Source organism: Notolabrus celidotus, chromosome 13 (genome assembly GCF_009762535.1).
Source record: "Notolabrus celidotus isolate fNotCel1 chromosome 13, fNotCel1.pri, whole genome shotgun sequence".
Taxonomy (NCBI): domain Eukaryota; kingdom Metazoa; phylum Chordata; class Actinopteri; order Labriformes; family Labridae; genus Notolabrus; species Notolabrus celidotus.
In genome coordinates, this window is record NC_048284.1 from 9,634,840 (window position 1) to 9,657,800 (window position 22,961).

The window sequence follows — 22,961 nt, forward strand, 5'->3', positions numbered from 1 at the left end:
TTCTTCAAAAACCAGCTGAACCAGCTGTACCAGTCAAACCCTGCTGTAGCCTGGTGTTAATAACAACTCACCCACCCACATTTACATCATAGGTTTGTCCAGTACCAGTGTGAAAGGAGCAGAGTTGTATCATTTACTGGTTTCATAACTACAATTGATATAAACCAAAGTGGATCTCTGCAGATTAAAATGTGTGAGCAAAAATACTGGGAACAACAACAAAACATTCATGGCAGATCAATTTATTTTAAAAATAAAACTTTTATTTACAGTAAAAATTAACTACAGCAGTCACATAAAACTGGTGAGGTGATAATTCACTGTTTTGAGTTTCACATTTTATCAACCGGTGACATTCCCAGGATCCTCATTCCATTGGCCAGGACTGAGCAGGAAGCGCTGAACAGACGTAACCTGGCCTGTAGACATCAAGCACATGCAACATGCTCAGTCATTTTACTTTAGGCACTTTTTTTTTTTTTTATCTTCGGTGCTTTTTGATGTGAAACAATTCATGTGCAGACAACAGCCGAATCTAAAGACTTAGTTTTGCGTGTTCAGTCTTGGTTTCTCTATCAACAGGCTGATATTTGATGTAGTGTTTTGATGTTGACGTAAAACCGTTCAAACTGAAATCAGGATCTGAAAAGTGCCACACACAAGACAAGCAAAAACAGTTTCTATATGAGTCTCTCCCTGTGAAAAAGATGTAGTGGAAGTAGCACCTGTAATGGTCTTTAAACAACTGCAGTTAAAAATCATTCTCTCCATGACCTGAAGTACAAAAGTATGCTGAGTCAAAGATGGTGGTTTTAGAGATAGAATCTACATTAGTTTTAGAATAGACAATTTGAAGCCCAATGATGGTGATCGCCATGTTGTAAAATGATGACTCAACTGGATTTTTGACCAACAGAGAAACAAGCAAAGAGATGAGCTGATTCGCACATTTAGCTTCCAAATCTCAATCAATGCCCAAACCTCAATATAATCAAAACTAATGAGTTATTTAAAAAAATCACTCCCCATACACTGAACAAATAAAGAAATTAGCTATTTAAACCACAACTGTTTTCTCTACCTTTCTTTTTCTAAGTGCTTAAAACTGCAGTTCATCAGATCCGCTTGAGGCTGGCTCCAGAATTACCGGAAACCACATCCACACCAATTCAAAGAAGCTGATCTTTACAGCAGAAATAAACATGTTTACAGCCTGCTACAAAAGACAAGTGTAGTCTGGATAGCTCATTTCTCGATCGGCTTGCACTTTGAGGGGAGTTCATTTTTTTCTAACGCGGCAATTTCAAAGATATTGAGATTACGAGTCTTCCAATGAGAGGCACAGCTGACTTGGTTGACATACAAAACTAGCATGAATTTGAATGTAGCATTTCCTCAGAACTCCGTTTTTTAGATTGGCCCACCAATTCTGGCCTTTAAAGTTAGATTTTGTCAGGTAAACAGATTAATTTGTGTCCCGTCTTTCAATGAAAAAATACAACCATGTAGCATATTATTTTGGCCTTACCAATAACTTAAACATTACACCCGTCTCTGATTTCTTTTGGAGTATCTGTTTTAGTTTCGAGCTTAGGATAGGTCTTGTTGTAAAGCTGCAGGTAAGTATTTCCAGTTTGATGAAACTTCACAGTGCATTTAAAAGGTAATCAGCAGTGTTGAGGTGGTGTGATTTTTACCTGTGCAACGTCCTGAGAGCTTCCTTTCACCGGCAGATCTCTGTGTGCTGAAGCGATCAAGTGGCTAAAAGAGATTCGAAAAGAAAACCAGGAGTTGAGCTGAGTTTATATTTTATGCGTAACATCGTACAAGCACACACCTTCACAGTCTGCAGATAAGTAGGCAAACACTGATTAAGAGAGATCCTAGCTGCTGAAGGACTAACATCCTGTTCCTTACCTCAGCTTCAATAAAAAGTTGACCAGATGTTTTGGCTGCAGATCCTGAGCCGACTGCCACAACACTTCATCATAACTACAGGCAAGAAAATCAGCAGTGTTAAGATACATGTGGAGCAAATATTGACGTAACCCCGGCAGAGTGTGTCAACATTATCCAATGTCAACACAGTCACGGTTGTCATGCAAATTTATTAAAGGTGGTTAGCTTACCGAAGGAGGTGCTGCAAGATGTTTACAGCTGTTTGCTCGAGGAGAAGAGATGGGTCAAATACAGCTGCCTGTGCTCCTTCATTCTTCTGTATTAAACTGCAGTGATACGAAAAATATAAAAAACAAGAAACTGATTACAAATGCTTTTCTGTAGGTTGTGAAAATTTTAAGCTCATCTTAACTCACAAGATCTCTTTGAAAGATTAAAAATAAATTAAATATGATAAACCCCCTATGCTTATTTCATATTTTGAATTTATCTTTATGAAAGAGTCGCTTAATAAGTCAGTATTTTGTTGGTTTTCAGGAGATAGTTGCATCCTAATCTGCAAATTACATACATAAATTAATCTTAAATCCCAAGCTCACCCTTCCCTAAAGATTAATTAATGATATCAAGCATATTTTAAGACATATGATATTCAAAATCTATTTATTTACACATGGAAGTTGTTGGGTAAAATTGACAGGAACAATTTTGGAGAACATGGTGCTGTAATAGCAACACTACATATTTCCCCATTGTTACCCCATTACCAAAATAAGACTCCCTGACACGTGACTTCCACCAGATCCGTGTCCGGTCCGTCTCCGTGCGCTCTCGGCCGTCAACACCCACCGGGTACGTTTTTGGAACGCAGCACAGAGCAGGATCACCGGACAGCTGGAGTCATGTGACCGAGGTTTTCCAGTGGCAATCACTGAATCAAGGATTCTCCTCCTCCTCTCCTCGCCCATGTTGTCTTTCTGGTCCTCTGAAAACCTCTGACCTGTTGACTCCAGGCCTGGCTCCGCTCAAAATGACTTTTTGTTGTCTTAGTTAAGTTAAATACAATCTGATGATAACACAGAGTGTTTTATTCTGAAAATGAAACAGGTTTTTATTTTGTTTTGGTGCCTGACTTCCTGTCCCGCTCCATCTGCTCTGTGCTGAATTGATGCATCGGCAAAAATAGAAGTCCTGCTTATCTGATCCGTTGCGTTCCGATCTGCCTGGTCAGAGACGCAGCCGGAGCGCAACGGAGCGGATCCAGTGGGAGTTAACACATTGACTAGAATAGAAACCTATCAGATCCAGTGCCGTGACGGATCGGAGACTGACCGGATACAGATCTGGTGGAATTTGGCCTTGAGAGTGAGTGTTCCTGTTATAAGCAGCCGATGAGTACAGACCTGCAGAGTCGAGCGTGTGAGTACTGGAGGAAGACTCCTGTGTCACCCTGAGCCTGCAGCATCCGCTCCCAGTCAAACGTGTAGTCTGACAGCAGAGGACCTTTGAAGTCCTGAAACAGAACCCATGTAAAACACTCAGTAAAAAGAGACATTGTGAAGACAAATGAAAGCGGCAGTGGCTGAATATTTGACAGTGAGCTACAATCTTACCTGGACTATAAGTGCACTGATTCCCACCTTCTCTGCTATGTCGTCAGGGTTTTCCAGTTCTTTTGTTGCTGCAGGAAAAAGCAAAAGCTGTTGTTGCTTCTATTCACTCTGGACAGTTAATGCAGCACCATCATTTATATTTGAAAAAGAATAAGATGGGTGATGTTGGTTTGCTTTAGTTTCACACAGTTTCACAGTTTGTGCCTGAGAGAAATGTAGGTTTACAAAATAGATCCTTTGTTTAAAAAGAGTCCTCATAGAGATTATTTCCACACAAAGATAATGTATTGTTCTAGACTATAAATTCTTCAACACTTCAGCGATGAGACTAAGTAATTATTTACACTGCAAACATCTGTTGCATTGATTTAAGTCTTAACGTAAATACCAGGATTAATACCAACGGGTTTTTAGCTGAGGGTTGTGTTTGCTCCTTAAAGTCAGACAATGGATTTATGAGCAGCAGCTTTGTACTTTTTGACTTTCTCATGTTGTGAAGCATTCTGGCTCGAGCTTCATCCAGCACGTCCTCCAGGAACACCACCTCACCGCTTCGGGTCTTCATTCCACGCACCAGGCCGAAGGGCACATGCTGACACCTGCAAACCAGACACAAATGAATACACGTTTAGATCCTTATAGAAGTTAAAGTGAAACCAAACTTCACTTACACACTTTTAAAAATAATAAAAAAAATAATAAATTATGTCCAAAGTTTAAAGTTTGTAAAAAAAAAAAAATAGAAGAGCAAAACATAGTTGAAAATGTCTCAGTTCTCTTGTGATAATAAACATAAATGATGGAGGTGCCTCGATTATAAATGTTATTAAAGTTTTGAGTTTTCCTAAAAACTTTTGGGGAAAAAAAAAATCTAACTTTAGACTCAAACTACTGAAGAGGAATAGGGCCACTAAAAAAAATAAAAGTTAAGGTCCAATATATTTTTTTATGTTTTTGTTCTGAGAAAAAAAGTCAGAATTCTGAGATTTAAGTCAGAATTCTGACTTCTTCTCAGACTAATAATAAAATATATTGGACCTTAATGGTTTTTTTCAGTGGATCTAAGTCAGAATTCTAAGAAAAGTCTGAATTCTGGGGGGAAAAAAAGGCAGAATTCTGAGATTCAAGTCAGAATTCTGACTTTTTTCTCAGGAGCTGCCGTCTTATTTATGCTCCTTATTGACTCCTCAAGTTGTCAGTGGCTGTCATCTTCGGTCCCATGCACAAATTCTTTTTGGCATTCCTCGGACTCGCTCTGTCTTTGGTAAAAGTGCTTTTAATGTCTTTGCTCCCTCTTCTTGGTTTGAGCTTCCGGGTCGCCTGAAACTGGACTGTTTAATTCGATTGGAGGATTTCAAAACTAGGATAAAAGGATGATCTGATCAGCTTGTGCACATGTTTTAAAGCTTAACACTGCTAATTTGTAATACAATGTAATAGTTACTTGCCACTGTATGTTTTGTCCTGTTCTATTTGTGAAACTTTTTATGCTGCTGTCTTGGCCAGGACTCCCTTGAAAAAGAGAATTTGTTTCTCAATGGGACTATTCCTGGTAAAATAAAGGTAAAATAAAAAAAATAAAAATAACAAAAACATAAAAATATATATATATATATATATATTGGACCTTAATTTATGTATTTTTCAGTGGCCCTAACCCTCTTCCGTATCAAACAGATAAATATATCTGTAAAAACTTTTACTTCTTTCCCTCCCTTTTCATTTTTACTTCACTATATCTATCTGACAGCTTCAGTTTCTATGAATGACGTGGAGGAGAGATAAAAGTTGTATAAAATTGTATAAATGTACAAGACAACACTTTAAGGTGATGTGTGTAGAAATGGGAATATTCAGCGTCCTGTCGGTGAAGCTCCACTTCAAGGACAAGAAGCTGTTTTGATGCATGATAGGTATGATACTCAATTTGCCAGGTTTTTTCACCATCAAAAAGAAGAAACTAAATGATTTCTATATTCAGGTGATTAAACACTAACTTAAACACTGTTGTGAATATATTTTATTTCTTCAGTCTGCTCTGATAAATATCACTAAGTTCTACACACTGCTGCTTTAAATGTGCATTGAAGTAAACAGTTAAAATGTTCTTGGTTTTATGCAACATCACCAACATGTCAAGTCACCCAAGAGACATCATGAATGGAAACAGATGTCTGTGCTGGGTGGAGTGCTGATTGCATAACATGCTGCTTCATTTATTCACTGTGTTTGTTTTTTGTTTTTTTTTACTTGGATACCATTGTTTAAGAAGTAGCTACACTCTTTTCTACAAGACAAGTTTTTTCTGTTTTTCCAGACTGAAGTCCAAACTTGATTCAATCCCATTTTCATTACTGAGAGTATATTATTACAACGACCTGATCTATGAGTTAATCAACTTTTAATGAACAGCTCTGAGCTTTCACTAAACCTGTCTCATGTCAGCAGCATGGTTGTGTTGATGTTTTTTCCCCCACCTGTCGGCCCACGAATGTCCCAGAGCGGGCAGGATCTGAAACAGCTGCTGGAAGTGATTTGCTTGACTTTTATCCGTCTGTATTACAAAAAAACAAATAAATAAAGGACATGAAGAAATCCCATAAATTATTTAAAGGACAGAAAAAGCTGAGAGCTTGACTGTTTCAGATTTCTTACCACATAAATCATCTCATCAAAATGGTACTTCTCTTTTCGGTCGATCGCTGCAGCAAGATCTCTGAAGTGCAGAAAATAAAGAATAAAATAATAAGAATTAAAGAAATCACAAGTTATGATCCATTATTCAACGTGTAACTTGAACTCCCTTTGATATGCAGCTATAAAAACCTTACAATCTCATTCTGCAACAGTGTCAACCTTTTTGCTCGCTCATTGATGCCTTAAAAAAAACACTGCTGCTGAAAATGTAAAAACTGTTTATGAGACTATAACTTCTCAGGTTTCTTGGATATGTTTAATGTGTTTAACCCTCCTGTTATGTTGCAGGTCAAATTGACCCTTTTAAAAGTCTATTTTAGGCAATATATGCCTTCCAAACCTGCAAAATACAGCATAAAAATCTGGGCAGCATGTGACAGAAGCGGTGTCTTGTGTTAATTTATCAACATCACTTCATAAAAATGAAAAGATTAAAGATTTTAAATAAAATAAACAAAAATCTATGTCATGTAAAACTATTGTATTTATATTTAAGGCTTTCCAATGTATATTAAAAAAAGTTTTAACATGAATTTTAATGAAAAGCGAGTGAGTTATCCTCATTGAACCATGATGTGTGAGAATTAAAAAAAACCAATGGACCAAATCTTGATTTAAATGGTTAGTAATGGAGTTAAAAATTTGATTGAAAGAAATGTGTATTGGGATTTTTTGGGGTTCTGTCACTTTTGGATAATTGAATATACCCCGGGTCAAATTGACCCAGGAACATTATTGCTGTTCCAGAGAAACGAACATAGCAGGAGGGTTAATGAAAGATTGGGATGCTGCTCAATCGACTTTGATTACTTCAGAGTTGTGTTCTGGAAGTGACTGCTTCTGTCAGTGCAACACCAGGCATGTAGGATATGAGAAGAAAATGCAATAAAAGTGTTCAATATTAAGATAATGACACAGAGTGCATATTGGCTCTAACTCACAGCTTCCATGTCTCTATGTTTTCATCTGATCACACTAACAGTTTGAAAGCATGACCATCAAACCCAGACCTCCATGCATGAAGTAAAATGCATGACTGAGAACGTTCATCTCATTGCTATTCTCTATAACACCCTGACACACACCTGGTGATGTAGAGAGTCGTGCCGTCGCTGCGGAGCACCGTGCAGACGCTGCTCATGTCTCCAGCAGGTGAGAGATCTACCACTCCTGTTCCTCTCCTGTAGACACAAGAAGTAAACAACAGCAAGATTTTTTAAGCTCATGTGAGACTGTTTCTCCTTTTATATCACTTCAGTTCCTTATCTTTCCTGATATAACTTTTTTTCAAAAGTTATATTTTGGGGCTTCATTTGCCTTTATTGGATAAGCTGAAGAGAGACAGCAAGTCTCAGGAGCAGACAATGGGGGAAGACATGCAGCAAATGGTCGCAGCTGGGAGCCAAATTGGGGATATCTGCGATGAGGACTGTAGCCTCTGTATGTGGGGCGCTTAGACCGCTTGGCCACCAGCGCCCCAATAGATGATATTACTAAAAGGAAATTGAGTTAGAATTTAAAGTTTCAACCATTACTACTGCGTACCTTTAGTGATGAGTTGAGAGTTTTGGTATGAGCTTTAAAAAATTAATTATGTCAGTTGTTTCCTGCTTTGTCACACTGTACCTGGGGGAAATGCTGAATGGACTTAAGACACTGTTTGAGAATCAGCCTCTCAGAGCTCTCTGGTGGATTAACTGTGCACTGGAGACGTTGTTTCTAAGCCGTCTCTAAAATGTAAAACAATGCTTTTGATAGTAGTATCCTGATCCGCCCTGACAGCCAATGAATGAGTCTTACTCAGTGACAGCCAACTAAACATTCAAGGCACTTACTGAGTGCACAAAGACCAGTTTTCCTTTAGCTTTACATATGTACTTGGAATGTGTCATGCAAATTTTTCTCACATACTCAGAGATTTTCAGCAGGCCTGTACTCTGCAGCTGCTGCACCACCGTCTGTGCCTGATCCTGGTGAAAAGACTCCCCGGAGTAAACATCAAAGTGGACTCCTAACCGCTGCGAACATTTGAAATGAACAACAATCATTATTACAGCTATAAACCTTTCAAGCATCTCTGATCGGTTTATTTCTTTTTGAAATAAATCATTTACTAAATTATCAGCAGCAGAAACATGTTGAACGAAAACCAGATCAATGTTGACCCCTCACTGAACTTGAGAAAAAAAGGCAGTCCATGTTTTCAGCTACTTTTGAATACTCTCTTTAAACTTTCTCTTTTCATTCCTGTCTTTTATCTCTTGTTTTTATCAGCTGTCTTTTCTGTCTACATGTTTCCTATGGACTTTGTAACTTGGTCAAGAAAAGTGACATTTACTTTCCTCCAGTCTGGTTAATCCTCTCACACGTACCATAGCCAAACATCCCCGAGTTGTTTGCAAGTAAGTTTAAAATGCGGCCGCCCCATTCTCTAAAGTGAAGCAGCAATCGGTTTGAAGAAGTGATTGCACCTGTGCTGCTTTAGTTCCCAGCACTCCTCTGTAAACTTCATGAACAGTCTATCAGAATAGAGGGATCTCTGGACTGCTTCAGGATGCTTCCAGAAACCGGTTTGTACTGTATATACAAGCCTATGTGTTACTGTGCACCACTGTGTGTTTTAATTTTAGTAAGTTTCAAGTTTTCAAGTGTCTTGTTTGTTTGTACAGAAATGCTAAACAAGTTAAGCTTTGTTTACTTCTTTCCCTGAGTTGTTTTTTAAAGTTATTTTCGGGGCATTTTTGCCTCTATTAGAATGGAAAGCTGAAGAGAGACAGAGTTTAGAACTGTAGCATCTGTATGCAGGATACACGTAAACCACTGAACAAAAACCGGCGCCCCCTTGTTTCAGAGTTCTACATCTGGTCACTCGGTCTTGCCGTGTGTTGTACCTTGTAAACATGTTGATACTCGTCCACTGTGATCTCTCTGAACTGTTGCCACAAAGACACAGCCTCGCTCTCGTGCTGCTCCAGCTGTCTAAAGAAGTCTCTAGCCGCCTGCTTCATGTCCTCATTGTGCTCTGCTTCCTTGTTTACTTGAACATAGACCTGCAAAGCAAAAAAAATACCATAAGGAAGGCTGAAGGAAGAAATGTAGAAATGTACTCTCTTTGAACATGCAGGACTGATTTAGATTAACCCCAGCAGCTCTTCTCAGAGTCTGTCTTTACTAAATCTCACCTCAAATAAATGCTGTAAGGGATTCTGTTTCAGTTTCTCCTTGCATCCGAACTGACCGAACCCAGCTCCCAGCAAACCTGGAACATGAGAAGGAAACCATCTTACGGTCGTAATTGAAGCACTTAGTATTGTGCTAGACATAAAGTCACATTGTTGAATATTTATCACATTGTCGACTCACCAAACTGCATACCCCAGTCTCCGAGGTAGTTCATTCGAATCACATTGTGTCCAAGAGACTGCTTTAAGTTGGCGATGAAATTACCTGAGGATGTAGAGTTGATGTAGAAAAAAACAAAAGCAAGGATGGTCCTTTAAGAGCTGTAGATTATTTACACAACCTACAAACCCCTTGTTTTTACAGTTACATCCATGAGATGTGTTAGGAAGGAAATATGTCCAAAATCAACTCATCGCTGCCCCCTGGTGGACAAACTGCAGAAGGTGACACTGTTTCATATTATGTTTTTGCCTTTCCTGTGCTTGGTACAATATATACAGCTTGATCTGAAAGGCAACTGGACTTCTTGAAGATGTTTCACTTCTCCTCCGAAAGGCTGGGGATGGAGCCAGAAAATAAAAGCCTCTAGCTGTGGTGGTGTGCTAATGGTAGTCACATGGTGTCGTTAATAGGGTTGTTGACTTCATTTCAGATAGTCCTTCAGGTCATCAGTCATCTGTGGGTCAAGGGGGTCACATGATCACTGGTGTGAGTGTGACCTTAAGTCACTTACAAGAATTTCTACTAAGTCTACTTGCCTTTTTCGGATCAAGCTTTGTATTACCATGACCTGGATGACTGAGAACCTTCACAGACATCATGTTATATATTGTCTGACATAATATGGTTGCAGCTGTTTATCATAACGTGTACATTTGGTATGGACCCCTATCAAGTTGATGCTATTATTGCTTCATATTTTTAAACCATAATAAAGCTTTTTCTTAAACCTGAAAAAAACGTCTGTTTTCTTTTAGTTCAGGGACAGTGTTAACGGTCATAACTGTGTAATACTATATAACACTGACAATATGGGAGACACTGGTCTGGTTGTTTCCACACACAAAACATGAACCTAGTGAAGTGGCTGCTTAATTTAACATGTTTCATTACATATCTTAAAAGTCAATTTCCCACCTCCTATGACGATTTCCTACCTTTGCAACCAGAGTACACATATGCAATTCCTGTCTTAATATCTCTGGCTTCCATCAGTGATTACATTGACACAAGCACCAAAACTCACCAATAATAGTAGATCGGAGATGTCCAGCGTGGAATTTCTTAGCAATATTTGGAGAGCTGAAGCATAACAGCATGTTTCATTTTCTGTAATAGGATACTGCAACAAAAAATAATGTATAAACGTTGATGACACTCACCTATATTCTACTAATGATGTTCCTCTCTTTAGAGGTTTGAAAAGTTCACTGTTCAAACCAAATTTCTCTTCCCCATTCTTTCCAAACGGCTCCAACATTTTCTGAAACACAGAAGGGAGAAAAAAAAGATTAGAATTAAAATCTCAAGACATCTGTTTGTGACACTGTGGAAAAGAAAAAGTGACACACCTGGACAAGAAGTGTGCGGTTCATTTTGAAGTTGATCACTCCAGGTCCAGCAGAAATGTCCTCCACGACACTGTCCTGCGTCAACTGTGAAACACGGAGCATGTTTGAAGACATGAAAAACAAGGGAATGCAAAGATGGTGAGCAGGAGACTTCGAGAGATATACAGTAAATATAGTAACAGAAGGGATTAATAAACTTTGAGATTTTACTTCCAGGTGGGAGACGAGACTAACTAAATGATATACATAATGTGTGCTCCTGACAAAAAGCAAGAATACTACATGTATCTGTAGATTGCAGACATACCAGAAGAAGGGCCTTTGTGCAAAACTATGACAACGCCTTGCCAAGCCCTGTTATGCCTGTCGTTGTGGTGAAAAGCTGACCTTAAAGCACTTTGCACATCTTTTTCAAAGACGTAGGATAGATGAAAGCACACTGGAATTTAGTTAATCTTCAGTTTTGTGAAGAAATCTAAGCAGCCAGGGTAGCTTTACTATCTCTCCTATCCCAGACCGCCTGTTAAGCTACATTTCAGAGGTAAACAAACAGCATACCCCAAAGTGCTACTAATGTTTGTGCATGCAAAAAAGCTGCCTGATAAAAAGCCTTGCTTGGTGTCTCCCCTCAATAAATGCCAATATCTAAATGTGTGGAAACAAAGCATTAAAATGTCAACAAACTAGAAATGTTTGTGCCCTTGTTTACAGTAAATTCTGTATTTTTTAAATGCAGTTTCACATTGATGAGGTAGATCAGAAGAGTCTGTGTAGGAGATCATCTTCAGGAATGGGATGTCAACATGCACAGTTAAAGTCTAAGCTTGCTTGTCTGGTATTACAATGATTGTTATGGAAGGGATGAAAACTTCTCCGGCCTCCAGTCGGTGTTAGAGCGGTCTGATCTCAGGCAAACACAGACAGAACCTCCACTCTTATATACAGCTCATCAGCCCTTAGTTCAGTCAAATTATTCCATGTTTTCTGGACCGTATGGGTTGAACAGAAGCACCAAGGTGTTCTTTTGCTTGTTAATGGAGGGTTTTATGTTGAACAGAGGGGTTGAGTGCATTATATGTTGTTTGTGGTTTCCACTTGTATTTGCTTGTCTGTCAACATGTGCGTTATGGCTTTTTATTTGCTCCTTTTTCTCAATAAAACTGTTTCAGTGGCTAAATATGTGCAACCCTTGAGTCCAAGACAAATCATATGACATCATATGATTTAAAAAATTGTACAGTGTCTTTGAGTTTTTGAAAAGTGCTATATAAATAAAATGTAATGTATTATTATCAGTTAACCAAACATCTTCTGAGAGGAGCTTTACCTGATCAGCCAAGCTTACTGTCTGCTGCTGAATGTCACCACTGGCTGGTAGAACCCCGCTGTTTCGCAATATACTGATGGATAGTTTAAAGTCAGCAGACTGCCTGAGGAGGAAAAGTGAAAGTAGCTTTAAGGAGCTGCTTAGAAAACAGAAACAGAAAGAGAAAACACATTCACGTTGTAAAACACAACAAACACACTTAACTGTTTCTTAAAAACTGGAACTGCTGACAGAGCTGGCATGAAGGCATCCTCAGACTGCTGCAGTGTCCTCCCAAGCTGCATCAAAACACACAAAAACACTCAAGACTGTCAATGAACACTACAGTGAGATGGGTTCATAGAGCATGAGCTAACTGTCCTGCCTCACTGCTTGGTCCAGGGTCAAGGCATGCTGCTCAGTTAGCTTCATCTTCATTAAGTATCATCTTTCCACACTAAAAGCTTCATTACCTTTTCCGCAATACTTCTCCTAAAGAAACACGCCATGATTCTTAAATGTACAACACAATATAATGTTAAATAGGAGGCTAAACTAGATTCATTGAACTGCTGTATGATTTCTTGTTTCACATTGACACAGCTAGTGGACTTCCTGGTTAGCCAAACAACTGTCTGTCAGCTCGACCAATCACTGCTCGTTTCGCAAATATCGTCACCAGCTAGGAAGCGTTTGTTCGATTTTGGCCTCAGTTGCTCCCGACGGCGGGTACTCTGGACTGAAAACCAGATTTCAAGCCTTGTTTTCTCTATAAAGTCAAATATTAATGTCTTCAATCCTTTCTTGGGCCTATTTTATTCTCCTTATACACTTTTGGGGTGTTTTTAAATAAGTAAACTTAAGACTTACCTTTTTAATCTAACTTTTAGTGTGGAGTAATTTACTTTTAGCCCCGGACTGCATTATTATTTTAATTATTTTAATTATCATTTGAATCATTATCCTTTTAAACATTGATTTAACATTTATTTATCTTATTTAATTATTTCTTGTATTCATCTGATCTCGTTAACACTACCTTTAACTTCTCTTTCCACTGTTACTTATTTTATTAATTTTACTGTTTTGATTTTATTTTTAAGTATTTTATTTATAATCATGCCTTTTATGATTTTGCCATTGCTGTTGTTTTCTGTCTATCTGCTATTCTGAGAATCACTTTGGGCTGAATGTTTATATGTATGAAAGGTGCTTTATAAATAAAGTTGAGTTGAGTTAAATGTTACAATAATTATGAAATAACTGCTTTTAATAGCTTCATGGAAGTCTAATCACTTGGTTTTAAAACCAATTACTACACACAACTTTATAATTCTTACAATTTATGTAGATAAATAGATACAACTAGGATTTTCTTTCTTTTTTAACTTGTAGCATCTTCTTATGATCGTATAACCTTTATAGTTACTGTTGGAGCAATTTGTTTATTTTTTGTATTTAGTTGTTTATTTATTTTAGAAATAATAAGTAGTATTAGTTGTTAGATTTATCCAAACATTTCTTTTAATAGGTAATTTAAGTTAGGGGATATATTGTTTCCTAGTCATTTGTTTAGTATATTTAGATTTTTTGTATATTTAGAATTTTGTTTGTTTGATTTTGTTTGTTTGGTAATTAGGAACCAAAATAACCACCTGAGGTTATTTAGGTAGGTAGGTGGCAGAAGGCCAGCATGCACCTTGGTGGGCCTATGGTTTTTTACAGGCGCAAGAGAGTCAGCAGGAGCCATGATTTTCTTTGTTCCTTTTGTTTACTTGCTTACCATCAAAATAAACCCTTGGAAACCGTTGAACTCTTGCATGGACATTGGACTTCTTTTGCCTGCGTACATCACATCCCCACGATGCATCAGTGACCCTTTACGTTTAGTTAAAGTTTGAGTTTGATATTTTGATTCTTCTTTGAGTTTTTTTTTATGACAAATGGCCACTACAGTTACAAAGTAAAGCCCTTGAATTGATGGTAAACATGTCACTATACATTTAGCACTTGATAAGCATAACATAAGAGTCACGGTGTGCCTGTTGATACTGTGTGGTAGATTTCATACTCATACATGTGAGATGGCAAAATGTACCACAAACCTTAGTTGTCATTATTCAAGTTAAACTAATATATAGTAAAAAGGTAACAGTAGAACTCAGAAATATGATTTTAAGAGGAATAACCTGAGGTGTTCCACTTTAATATTTAACTCTCTGTACAATTCAGCTTGTTTGTCCCAACTATGTATTTTATGTATGTAAAGTCATAGTTCTTTTTTCCTAGCGTATATTTATTTCAAGCACTTGTGTGCAATGTAACAACTCTTTCTGCAACAAATGTTGTGCTTGTAAAGTGTACTTTGGTTATCTGTGTCTGTAACTTTGTGTTTTTTGCTGCTGACTGTCTTGGCCTGGTCCTCCCTTGGAAAAGAGATATTTGATCTCAATGGGACCAACCTGGTTAATACAATAAATAAAATAAAATAATGTTTGACATTGAACTGTTCATTGTGTTATGTTAAAATGTGACCTTTTGACATTTTTCCAAGGAAACACAATATATAAAACAAACTCCTCTTTTTGTGTAACTAACCTATAGCTGGAGATTCTGGTGTTTTGTCCGAAATACATTCATGCATAGATTTATCTCAACACACTAAAGCCACTTTGCCCTCAGTCCACCTCATTATTGGTCTAAGGACTTTCAGAGACTAGTGGTGGGACTATTGCAGGAATTCTCTGAGGATTAGAGTCCCAACAACAAAATATGTTCACTGCGTCTGAAAAGAATAATGGGTTGCCAGAATATTTGAGATATTTCTTATGCTCAACTCATAAGAAATGGCTTTTATGTTTACTACTGGAAATCTTTGACCATAGTTAAGTGATAGACTCACAGTTAAAAAACAAACATTTGTGTAAACGCTTTATTCATTTGCTTTCCTTGAATCAAAGCACCTTTATACCTACAGCAAATAAAATCATTACATTTTTTAACAATTAACAAAACTCAAGCAAAAATACAGTGTATACAAATGTAAAAGCAGTAATTGCCAGAATTTTTAAAACAATGCTGAAAAATAAAAAGCCAAAGATGCCCGGGCCTGGAGCCCAGTCTGCAGGTGAGCTGGTTCGTTCTCTCATCACAATCCCTTTTTTCTTTTCTTTTTAAAAATGTACATAAAGAGAAGCTTCACAACTAACATCCTCTCTGTAGAATTAACTCAATTTAACAAAAACAAAATCAGAAGGCCAAGTGTGTGGTGGCAGTCAGCCTGTTACGTAGGCATCAGAACAAAGCCAAATAAATATCAACACGGCAGTAAGAGGCCACTGGTGGAGTCACAGAAAGTCCCTGCAGCTGGAAGCCCCCCTAACTCTGGCACACACAGCAAATGTGGATGCCACTAAGTGACGCCTGAGGCAGCAAGTCCACATAGAGGCGATATGGCACAGCTAGGAGAGAGTCCAACTAGACCCGCTGAGTCCCTGGAGTAGCTTGCATTAAATGGTAATCCTGGATATGAGACCCCGCCACTCAGGAAACATCTGTGAAAAACAAAGACAGCGACAAGATTATGAGTATGTTTTCAATTTTAACATTTCATATCACAAGGTAAGGAAATTACTTTAGAGATGTCAGTGAGATTAACAATGAGTAAAGATTGACCCTCTGTTGGCAAGAACAGAACAGCAGTCTGAAGGATGCAGGTATAGCAACTGATTTAAAGTTTAACCCTCCTGTTATGTTGCGGGTCAAATTGACGCTTTTTAAAGTCTATTTTAGGCAATATATGCCTTCCAAACCAGCTAAATGCAGCATGAAAATCTGGGCAGCATGTGACAGAAGAGGTGTCATGTTAATTTATCAACATCACTCCATAAAAATAAAAAAAAATTCAAAATAAACAAAAATGAATGTCATGTAAAACTGTTTTTATATTTAAGGATTTCCAATGTACATTAAAAAAGGTTTTAACATTAATTTAAATGAACAATTAGTGAGTTATCCTCATTGAACCATGATCTGTGAGGATTAAAGAACAGCAATGGACTAAATCTTGATTTAAATGGTTAGTAATGGAGTTAACAATGAGATAAAAAAAATGTTTATTGGGATTTTTTTGGGGTTCTGACACTTTTGGATAACTGAGTATGCCCCGGGTCAAATTGACCGAGGAACATTAATGCTGTTCCAGAGAAACCAACTTAACAGGAGGGTTAAAGTAAACACGATCAGTAAATATATTTCAAGTATTTATGATGGCAATTCTCCTAATCATCAACGAATGCTGGTTAAAACTGCACCATGCAAAGAGGAAACCATGTGTACACATGATCCAGAAATGCTGGTGACTCTCTGGGCCTGAACCCATTGATGATGGGCCTATTCAAAAGGGGGGAACTGTCCCGGGGTCTGACGAATACAAATTTGACATTCTTTTTGTTAATTATGGACGCTGGATCCTCTGCTCTTAAGAAAAGAGTGACCTCCCAGCTTGTAATCAGTGCACAGTTCAAAAGCCAGCATTTATGATGGTATGGGGATGCAGTGGCACCCATGGTGTGGACTGATAAGGCAGCTTTATAATAGAACAATACAAGTCTGTCACTGATTACCTGCTGTGGTGAAAACGGTGTCAAGGGCTCATCTTTAGATTAAAAAAGGCCTTTGTTTGTGTAAAGTCTGGGTGTTTATTTTTTATTTTGTGTGTTTGATTTTTTGTACACAAGACATCAATGTTGTTAAGGCAGATATATCAACACAGCTTATGTTTGTCTGTGTGTTAGCAAGGCTCAAACAACATTCTCATTCAGTGTCTCACTCTTCACACAAGGAGCTTTAAAATCAACCTTTGTTTAACAAGCAAGAGATTAATACAAGCATGAGCTAATGGACAGACAGACTGGAGACAGTGAAAACACTCAGCTCTTAAAGGACAATGAGAATATTGTATCACATTAGACATTGAAGTCTACTCCACTGCACTATAACACTTTGTGGTACCACTCATTTAAATATGAGTTATCATGATTCAATGATTATGATGGCTGAACACAGACTGAAGTGTAAAAATCTGGACCCTCAGACTGACCCGTGTGTAATCAGTGTTTCGAAAAGAGCAAACAAGCGTTGCTTTTGGAGTAACTACACATTGGTTTCTCACAGCTGTATGGAAAAATCCAAACAGTTAATTCAAGTTAGATTCATTTAGATGCATACTCAGCAGGTGTTATGAAAATGTAGTTAACTTTGAGTTTATTATTAAGAGTACCTGATTAACTCTGAGAAGTTTTGAAAGTAAAGTCCTAGTTTTAGTCCAGGCTGTTGATGGACTTCAGTGTTTGACAAGAAAGAATGTGTGTACTCACAGCTGGCAGGCTGCTCTCCGAACCTTCGCATTAGCTGATCGTGTGTGAATTTGACGAATGCATCATATTGCTCTGTTGGAAGAAGAAGAAGACTTTATTAGCCCCTTTAATTGAACACTTTACATGTTGTTTTTGGTACCATTTAAAAATCTTTTAATACTTTACCTGCAAGCTTTGTTGTCAGGATCTCATCGTACTCCTCACGGATTTTATCCTCCCGCTCTTTCAGTAGTCTCTCACAAATCATCCCGACCTGCCTGAGGGAAAACAAAGGCTGCTCTTTTCTGGTGGGTGACGAGGCACCTGAGGAAGTTCCTGTGAGGAAAGGTAACACAATAGATACAAGATTAAAGATTACATCCCAGAAGGACTTGTATTACAAACACTCTACAAGTTTTTGTTTTTTTTACTCTTTCATGAGGTGAGGTTGTTAAAAATAAAAAATTAAACTCTAATAAGAGGAAGTAAAAGGCTGATGAGTTCTGTCTGTCTCTAACCCACTGGATAAGTTCTGTCAAACTTCACACAGGTGTGTTTCGTCTGACTCCACACCCCTGTGGTTTTTATCCCTGTGCCCCTACGATCGTCATTGCCCTCGGAGAACCTGGCCTGTTGACTCCAGGCGTGGCTCTGCTCTTTATGACACTTTGTGTTTGGAGTTAAGTGAAATACTATATCGGGTGTTTCATTTTCAAAATAACCAGATGTTCTAATATTGTTTAGGTGTCTCACTTCCTGTCTCACTCGTTCTGCCCTGTGCTGAATTGATGTGCCTTGCATCTCACAGAAGTAGAAGACTTGCAGGACTACGGATTGAGATGAAGTTGAAATTTTCTTTAGTTCTAATGTTGTGGTGGAGCGGAAACCAACCGGACACAGATCTAGTGGATGTTCCCCATATGGAATTTGAGGGCAAATCACAAGGTAAGAGAATATTGCATTCTCTCGCATGTCGTCAAAATACCAGAGATAAAAAAAAGACATTGATTTAAACTCTGAATTTCACCAACCAGATTGTCCACGCTGCCTTCACGTGTCACCTGCGTGCCCCATGAGTCTTTTGTTCACACTTATTGTCTACACTTTGTTATTGCTTACATTGTTTTGATGTGGATTTGAGTCAAGGAGCTGAGCTCCTGTTTATAAAGTAGTTCAGGTGTAGAAACACCAGGTGGGGTAGTACAATTTTGCATTCACATTTTTATTCTAGTTGTATTTATGTTGATATACAGTATTGTTTGTAGGGTTGTTTGTTTGTTTGTGCGAGCATGCGAGCGAGTGTTTTAACAATATGATGTTTTAATTGTGACCTGCCAAGGGACTGCAGATGTAAATTAGCTTTAAGCTAACTCTGGTACAATGCATCAGATTTTTCTGTATTGTTAAAATGTCCTTGTGTGGAAAATTTTACAGTAAAGTTGTTTTGCATGGAAGTTATCTGTAGCCTGCGTAGTTTTTACAGTGCCACAAAGTTTTTAGGTGAGAGAAAATTCTTAATACTGATCTCACTATCGAAGCATGGGGATATGGCACCATCTTATGGAATGTTTACAATGCTGAATTAAATTAAAATCAATATTTCAGATTCATTCCCACCAATAGAGTATATATATATATATTGATGGGATGTGTAAGTTTGAATTATTCTGATCTTATCTTATAACTGCTACCAGTGAATGTTTCCTTGATAAAAACGAGTTGCCCCTGGTTGACTTCTAAAAAATAAATAAATATACCAATGAGCCAAAGAGCCAGTCTTTTTAACGGCTCTTTGAAAGGAATGGCTCTCTAAGATCCGGTTCCCTTCAAAGAGCCATAAATCCCATCTCTAGTAAGAATACTCTTGTGAACTCAATCAGCTCTGTGTCAGTGGTGTCTTTTTACCTGGTAGGGCAGATCCACTGTGAACGTTCTGCAGGTCCAGAGGACAGCTCCCGTCTGCTTGCTGGAAAGCAGTGTCCAGGTGTCGTCGTTTCTGCAGCCGCTTGTACTCCTGCTTGATGTTGTGTAGAATTTGCTCTGAAACAGAGATTACAAAAACATCATCCCTGAAGAGTTGCAGCACTTCCAAAGTGAAATATTGAGAGTTTAACAAAAAAACTGAGGGTGAAGTTGGGTTTCTTTTATAGAAACAGACGCAGTTTTTCTTTTGCTGCTCGTAAAAAGCTCATTCTAGCAACCTTTATATCTGCATGCATCCTCAATCTCTCTGAAAATGTTGGACTTGGTGTCCCATGCTGTATTGCGGTTTGTTTCTGGTTTAGGATTCCACACACATCACTGCATCTTGTATGAAATCTGCATCTTGTGTCTTCCTTACACAACAGAAGAATAGAGCATTGGTATGTATTTCTTTATAAGGCCTTACTCCAGGAGCTGCTGTCTTATTTATACTCCTTATTGACTTCTAAAGTTGTCAATGGCTGAATTCTTCGGTCCCATGGACAAATCATTTTTGTCATTGGGTGCATTTCGAACAAGAGTTCGGGGGTCTTTTAGCCCCCCAAAACTACTTTCCCCGGAACTAAAAGGTTCCTGTGCCCTCATTATTGTATCAGGCCAGTGACGTATGTAGGGGAAAAAAATGATATTAGATGATATTTTGAAATGTTAATAAAAAACTAAACTAGTATGCATTCCCAGGAGCTCCCTCTATGTTTCAACAACTGTGTTAACTCCACCAACGCAGTTACATTTAACCGAAAGTCCCAGGACCTTTGAAAAGTACTACCCCCCAAGCAGGGTCTTTTCAGGGGGAGATTAAATACCCCTGGACTAAATTTAGACACTGGTTCCTCCGCTTGAAATGCACGAAGTTCAGAGGTAAAGTCTCTAGTTCCAGGGTAAAGTTCCTGCGGTGGAGAAACGCCTTTAGATGGGCACTTCAAACCGCTGTCAAATCCAGAGGAAATGGATTATAGCTCATTTCCCCACATTCAACATGAATCACTGAGCAGCAACAGATATGATCAAATAAGTCTCCACTTATTTTTCACAACAGTCTTCAAAACTGCTTCAAAGTAAGATTAAAAAAAAAATTGCTCTCTTTCATTAAGTGTGTTACCTACCCCAGGCCTAATGTACAGCTGGCCAGGAAAGAGTCCCCACATTGTTGTGAGACTTGTGTTTAACCCACTGGACAGGTAGACTCATGCTAATGTAGTTCAGGCATCAAATAACATTGTTTTAACCTACCAAACCTGAGTTTGACTATAAATGTACATTATAAACTACACATTCCTACCTGTGGTGAGTCTGGACGACACTTCCCCAAACGGTGAGGGCTCCATACGCAAATACTTCTGAGGGGAAGACACTGGAGACATGATCGGGGCGCATCTCCTCCTTTTGGGGGAAGCTTGGCTCATTAACGGATCAAAGTCCAGAGTCCTTTTCAGAGTAGCTCCACAAGCCATCTCGCCAAAGTATGTCCACAGGTTTTAGGATAGAAAACCTTAAAAAAAAAGAATAAAATCCCTGTTTTTCTAGAGACGTCGCTGTCCTGGGCCCCGGTTTGAGCTGCTAATGCTAAGCAGCGGTTCCGGGCTACAGACAAAAACGTTCTACTCACGTCTCCTGTTGTCTTCTGCTAACAAATCACAAACTGTGTAAATCACCGAATGAATATTGAAGTTACTGACAACAACTTCAGTTGTGTAAATGTGATATATATTCAGATGATTCGAGATTTCCCAGCTCTAGTCCTGTGAACAAACCTTAACGGCTGAGACTAGCTTCCTATTAACGCCGTACCGTTTCGTCTGTGAAGCGCATGCGCGAAAGGACGACCTCATCCTGGGAGTTGTAGTTTGAATTATTAGTCCGCCCGTTCTTACGGTCTGTTAAAGAACTACATTTCCCTACAACCTGGAAATCGTTCTTTTTTTCAAATTTGTTTTGTTTGCTAACAGAAAAAAAATACGAAAAAGTTTTGGTTTCATTTAGAACTTTTACATGGATACATCAGAAAGATATAAGTTGTAATGTAGTCCTTTTATACATAGTGTTTTTTGACGCCATTATTACATTGAATGAGCTTTTAAGTACGGTTATTTAACTTTTTTCAACTATTATCATTGAAAAAAAACTTACAACTTCCCCTCTTCCTCATTGAAATCATTAAAACGTTTTTTTTTACGCCATTATTACACTGAATGAGCTTTTAAGTACGGTTGTTTATCTTTTTTTTCAACTATTATCATTGAAAAAAAAACATACAACTATACCTTTTCCTCTTTGGAAACACATATATTTCAAACCCAGTCCAGTTGCCAGAAATATAACTAAATTGAACTGTTTGATACTTTTAACAATTTTTTAAAACCTCTTCTAGTCGAAGTTTTTCTGCCCCCTAACCCAACTGCTTGCACAGACAGCCAAAAGTGTGACATATTTCCCTTCCATCACTACCACTTCCCCAACCACCCCTGTACACACATGTGCTTTAAACTGTGCACGAATTCAGGAAGATGTAAATGCAATTGGTATTTCAACACTTGTTCCACAGCCCTGTGAAGGAAATGAATAAATAAGCAGTCCAAAAATGTCAATAATGTGTAGGACCCTTCTGTACTTTTTTGCCATTATTCTCCAGCAACATGCTGGAGAGTTTATCAACTCTATCTGATTCACAAAACATCCTACAATTAATAAAATTACACTATTTTCTTTATTTATAAATATGCCAATTGCTCTCTCAATTTGATGTGACTTTTGTCAATAAATTATGAATTGTGAAGTTGTGAAAACTGTGAAAACACCATGTTAATGTAATCAGACTTGTTTATTTTGCCAGGCAATCCAAAATGTAAATACTTTTAGGTTACCGTCAAATGGATATTGAGAAGCTGGGAGCTATTAGTGGCCTGATCAATATATTGACTGACTGTATGACTGTAGCGTCCTCCCATGTTTAATTATTTAAGTGTTATGTTCCACTCTAAATATAGTCATTGACACATGGTACAGTAAACCTGTCTCACTGCTTCCTCTGATTGGAGTTTTTCAAAGATAAATGAACAAAATCCTCTTAACATCTGTGTGAACAGATGTTGCAATATTTCCTCACTCTGTAAGCCAGGAGACGAGAGGGGCAGAGCAGATGTTTCAAAAAGACAATGCTATTGTTTCTACTTATTTTGATTTGTCACTTGAAGAGTTATAAAAATCACCTCAGATGTACAAGCACAGTTAAAATGAATGTGTGAAATGCCCTTTTTCATCACAGAGGCTGCAGCTGTAGTGACAGATCTTCCACTAGGGGGCAGTGGAACTTCACTGATGGTTTGGGCTTGGCTCCTTCCGTCAGTATGAT

General features: G+C 38.1%; 2 protein-coding genes across 3 annotated transcripts; both read right to left on the bottom strand.

Moving 5' to 3' along the window:
* Positions 1 to 226: 226 nt before the first annotated feature.
* On the bottom strand, positions 227 to 12,904 carry rars2 (arginyl-tRNA synthetase 2, mitochondrial). The gene is made up of 20 exons (XM_034699316.1): positions 12,743 to 12,904; positions 12,495 to 12,568; positions 12,291 to 12,393; positions 10,964 to 11,047; positions 10,775 to 10,875; positions 10,639 to 10,694; positions 9,573 to 9,656; positions 9,392 to 9,468; positions 9,101 to 9,259; positions 8,121 to 8,227; positions 7,295 to 7,390; positions 6,168 to 6,228; positions 5,990 to 6,066; positions 3,987 to 4,111; positions 3,513 to 3,580; positions 3,303 to 3,412; positions 2,130 to 2,225; positions 1,918 to 1,992; positions 1,698 to 1,761; positions 227 to 419 (listed from the first exon to the last, which is right to left on the bottom strand). Exons 1-20 carry the CDS (start codon positions 12,776 to 12,778, stop codon positions 333 to 335), a joined length of 1,740 nt encoding a protein of 579 aa, XP_034555207.1. The 5' UTR covers positions 12,779 to 12,904; the 3' UTR covers positions 227 to 332.
* A 2,283-nt stretch (positions 12,905 to 15,187) lies between these two features.
* On the bottom strand, positions 15,188 to 21,415 carry akirin2 (akirin 2). 2 transcript variants are annotated; one of them, XM_034699590.1, is made up of 6 exons: positions 21,219 to 21,415; positions 20,892 to 21,101; positions 19,532 to 19,666; positions 17,813 to 17,962; positions 17,648 to 17,719; positions 15,188 to 15,823 (listed from the first exon to the last, which is right to left on the bottom strand). In XM_034699590.1, the coding sequence occupies exons 2-6, from the start codon at positions 21,061 to 21,063 to the stop codon at positions 15,813 to 15,815; spliced, it is 540 nt and encodes a 179-aa protein (XP_034555481.1). In that variant the 5' UTR covers positions 21,064 to 21,101; positions 21,219 to 21,415; the 3' UTR covers positions 15,188 to 15,812. The 2 variants fall into 2 exon arrangements, with proteins under 2 accessions (XP_034555481.1, XP_034555480.1); XM_034699589.1 differs by having other exon boundaries at positions 20,892 to 21,415.
* Positions 21,416 to 22,961: the final 1,546 nt, after the last annotated feature.

What these genes read in the sequence shown, in the direction of transcription:
- rars2 (XM_034699316.1), bottom strand. Translation starts at nt 12,778, where the DNA reads ATGGCGTGTTTCTTTAGGAGAAGTATTGCGGAAAAG. An exon ending in TCACACGCTCGACTCTGCAG is followed by an intron (nt 2,226 to 3,302) that starts GTCTGTACTCAT and finishes GTATCACTGCAG; the next exon opens with TTTAATACAGAAGAATGAAG. An exon ending in GCTCTCAGGACGTTGCACAG is followed by an intron (nt 420 to 1,697) that starts GTAAAAATCACA and finishes TGATGTCTACAG; the next exon opens with GCCAGGTTACGTCTGTTCAG.
- akirin2 (XM_034699590.1), bottom strand. Translation starts at nt 21,063, where the DNA reads ATGGCTTGTGGAGCTACTCTGAAAAGGACTCTGGACTTTGATCCGTTA. An exon ending in CAGTGGATCTGCCCTACCAG is followed by an intron (nt 17,963 to 19,531) that starts GTAAAAAGACAC and finishes CTTTCCTCACAG; the next exon opens with GAACTTCCTCAGGTGCCTCG. An exon ending in CCTGACAACAAAGCTTGCAG is followed by an intron (nt 17,720 to 17,812) that starts GTAAAGTATTAA and finishes TTCTTCCAACAG; the next exon opens with AGCAATATGATGCATTCGTC.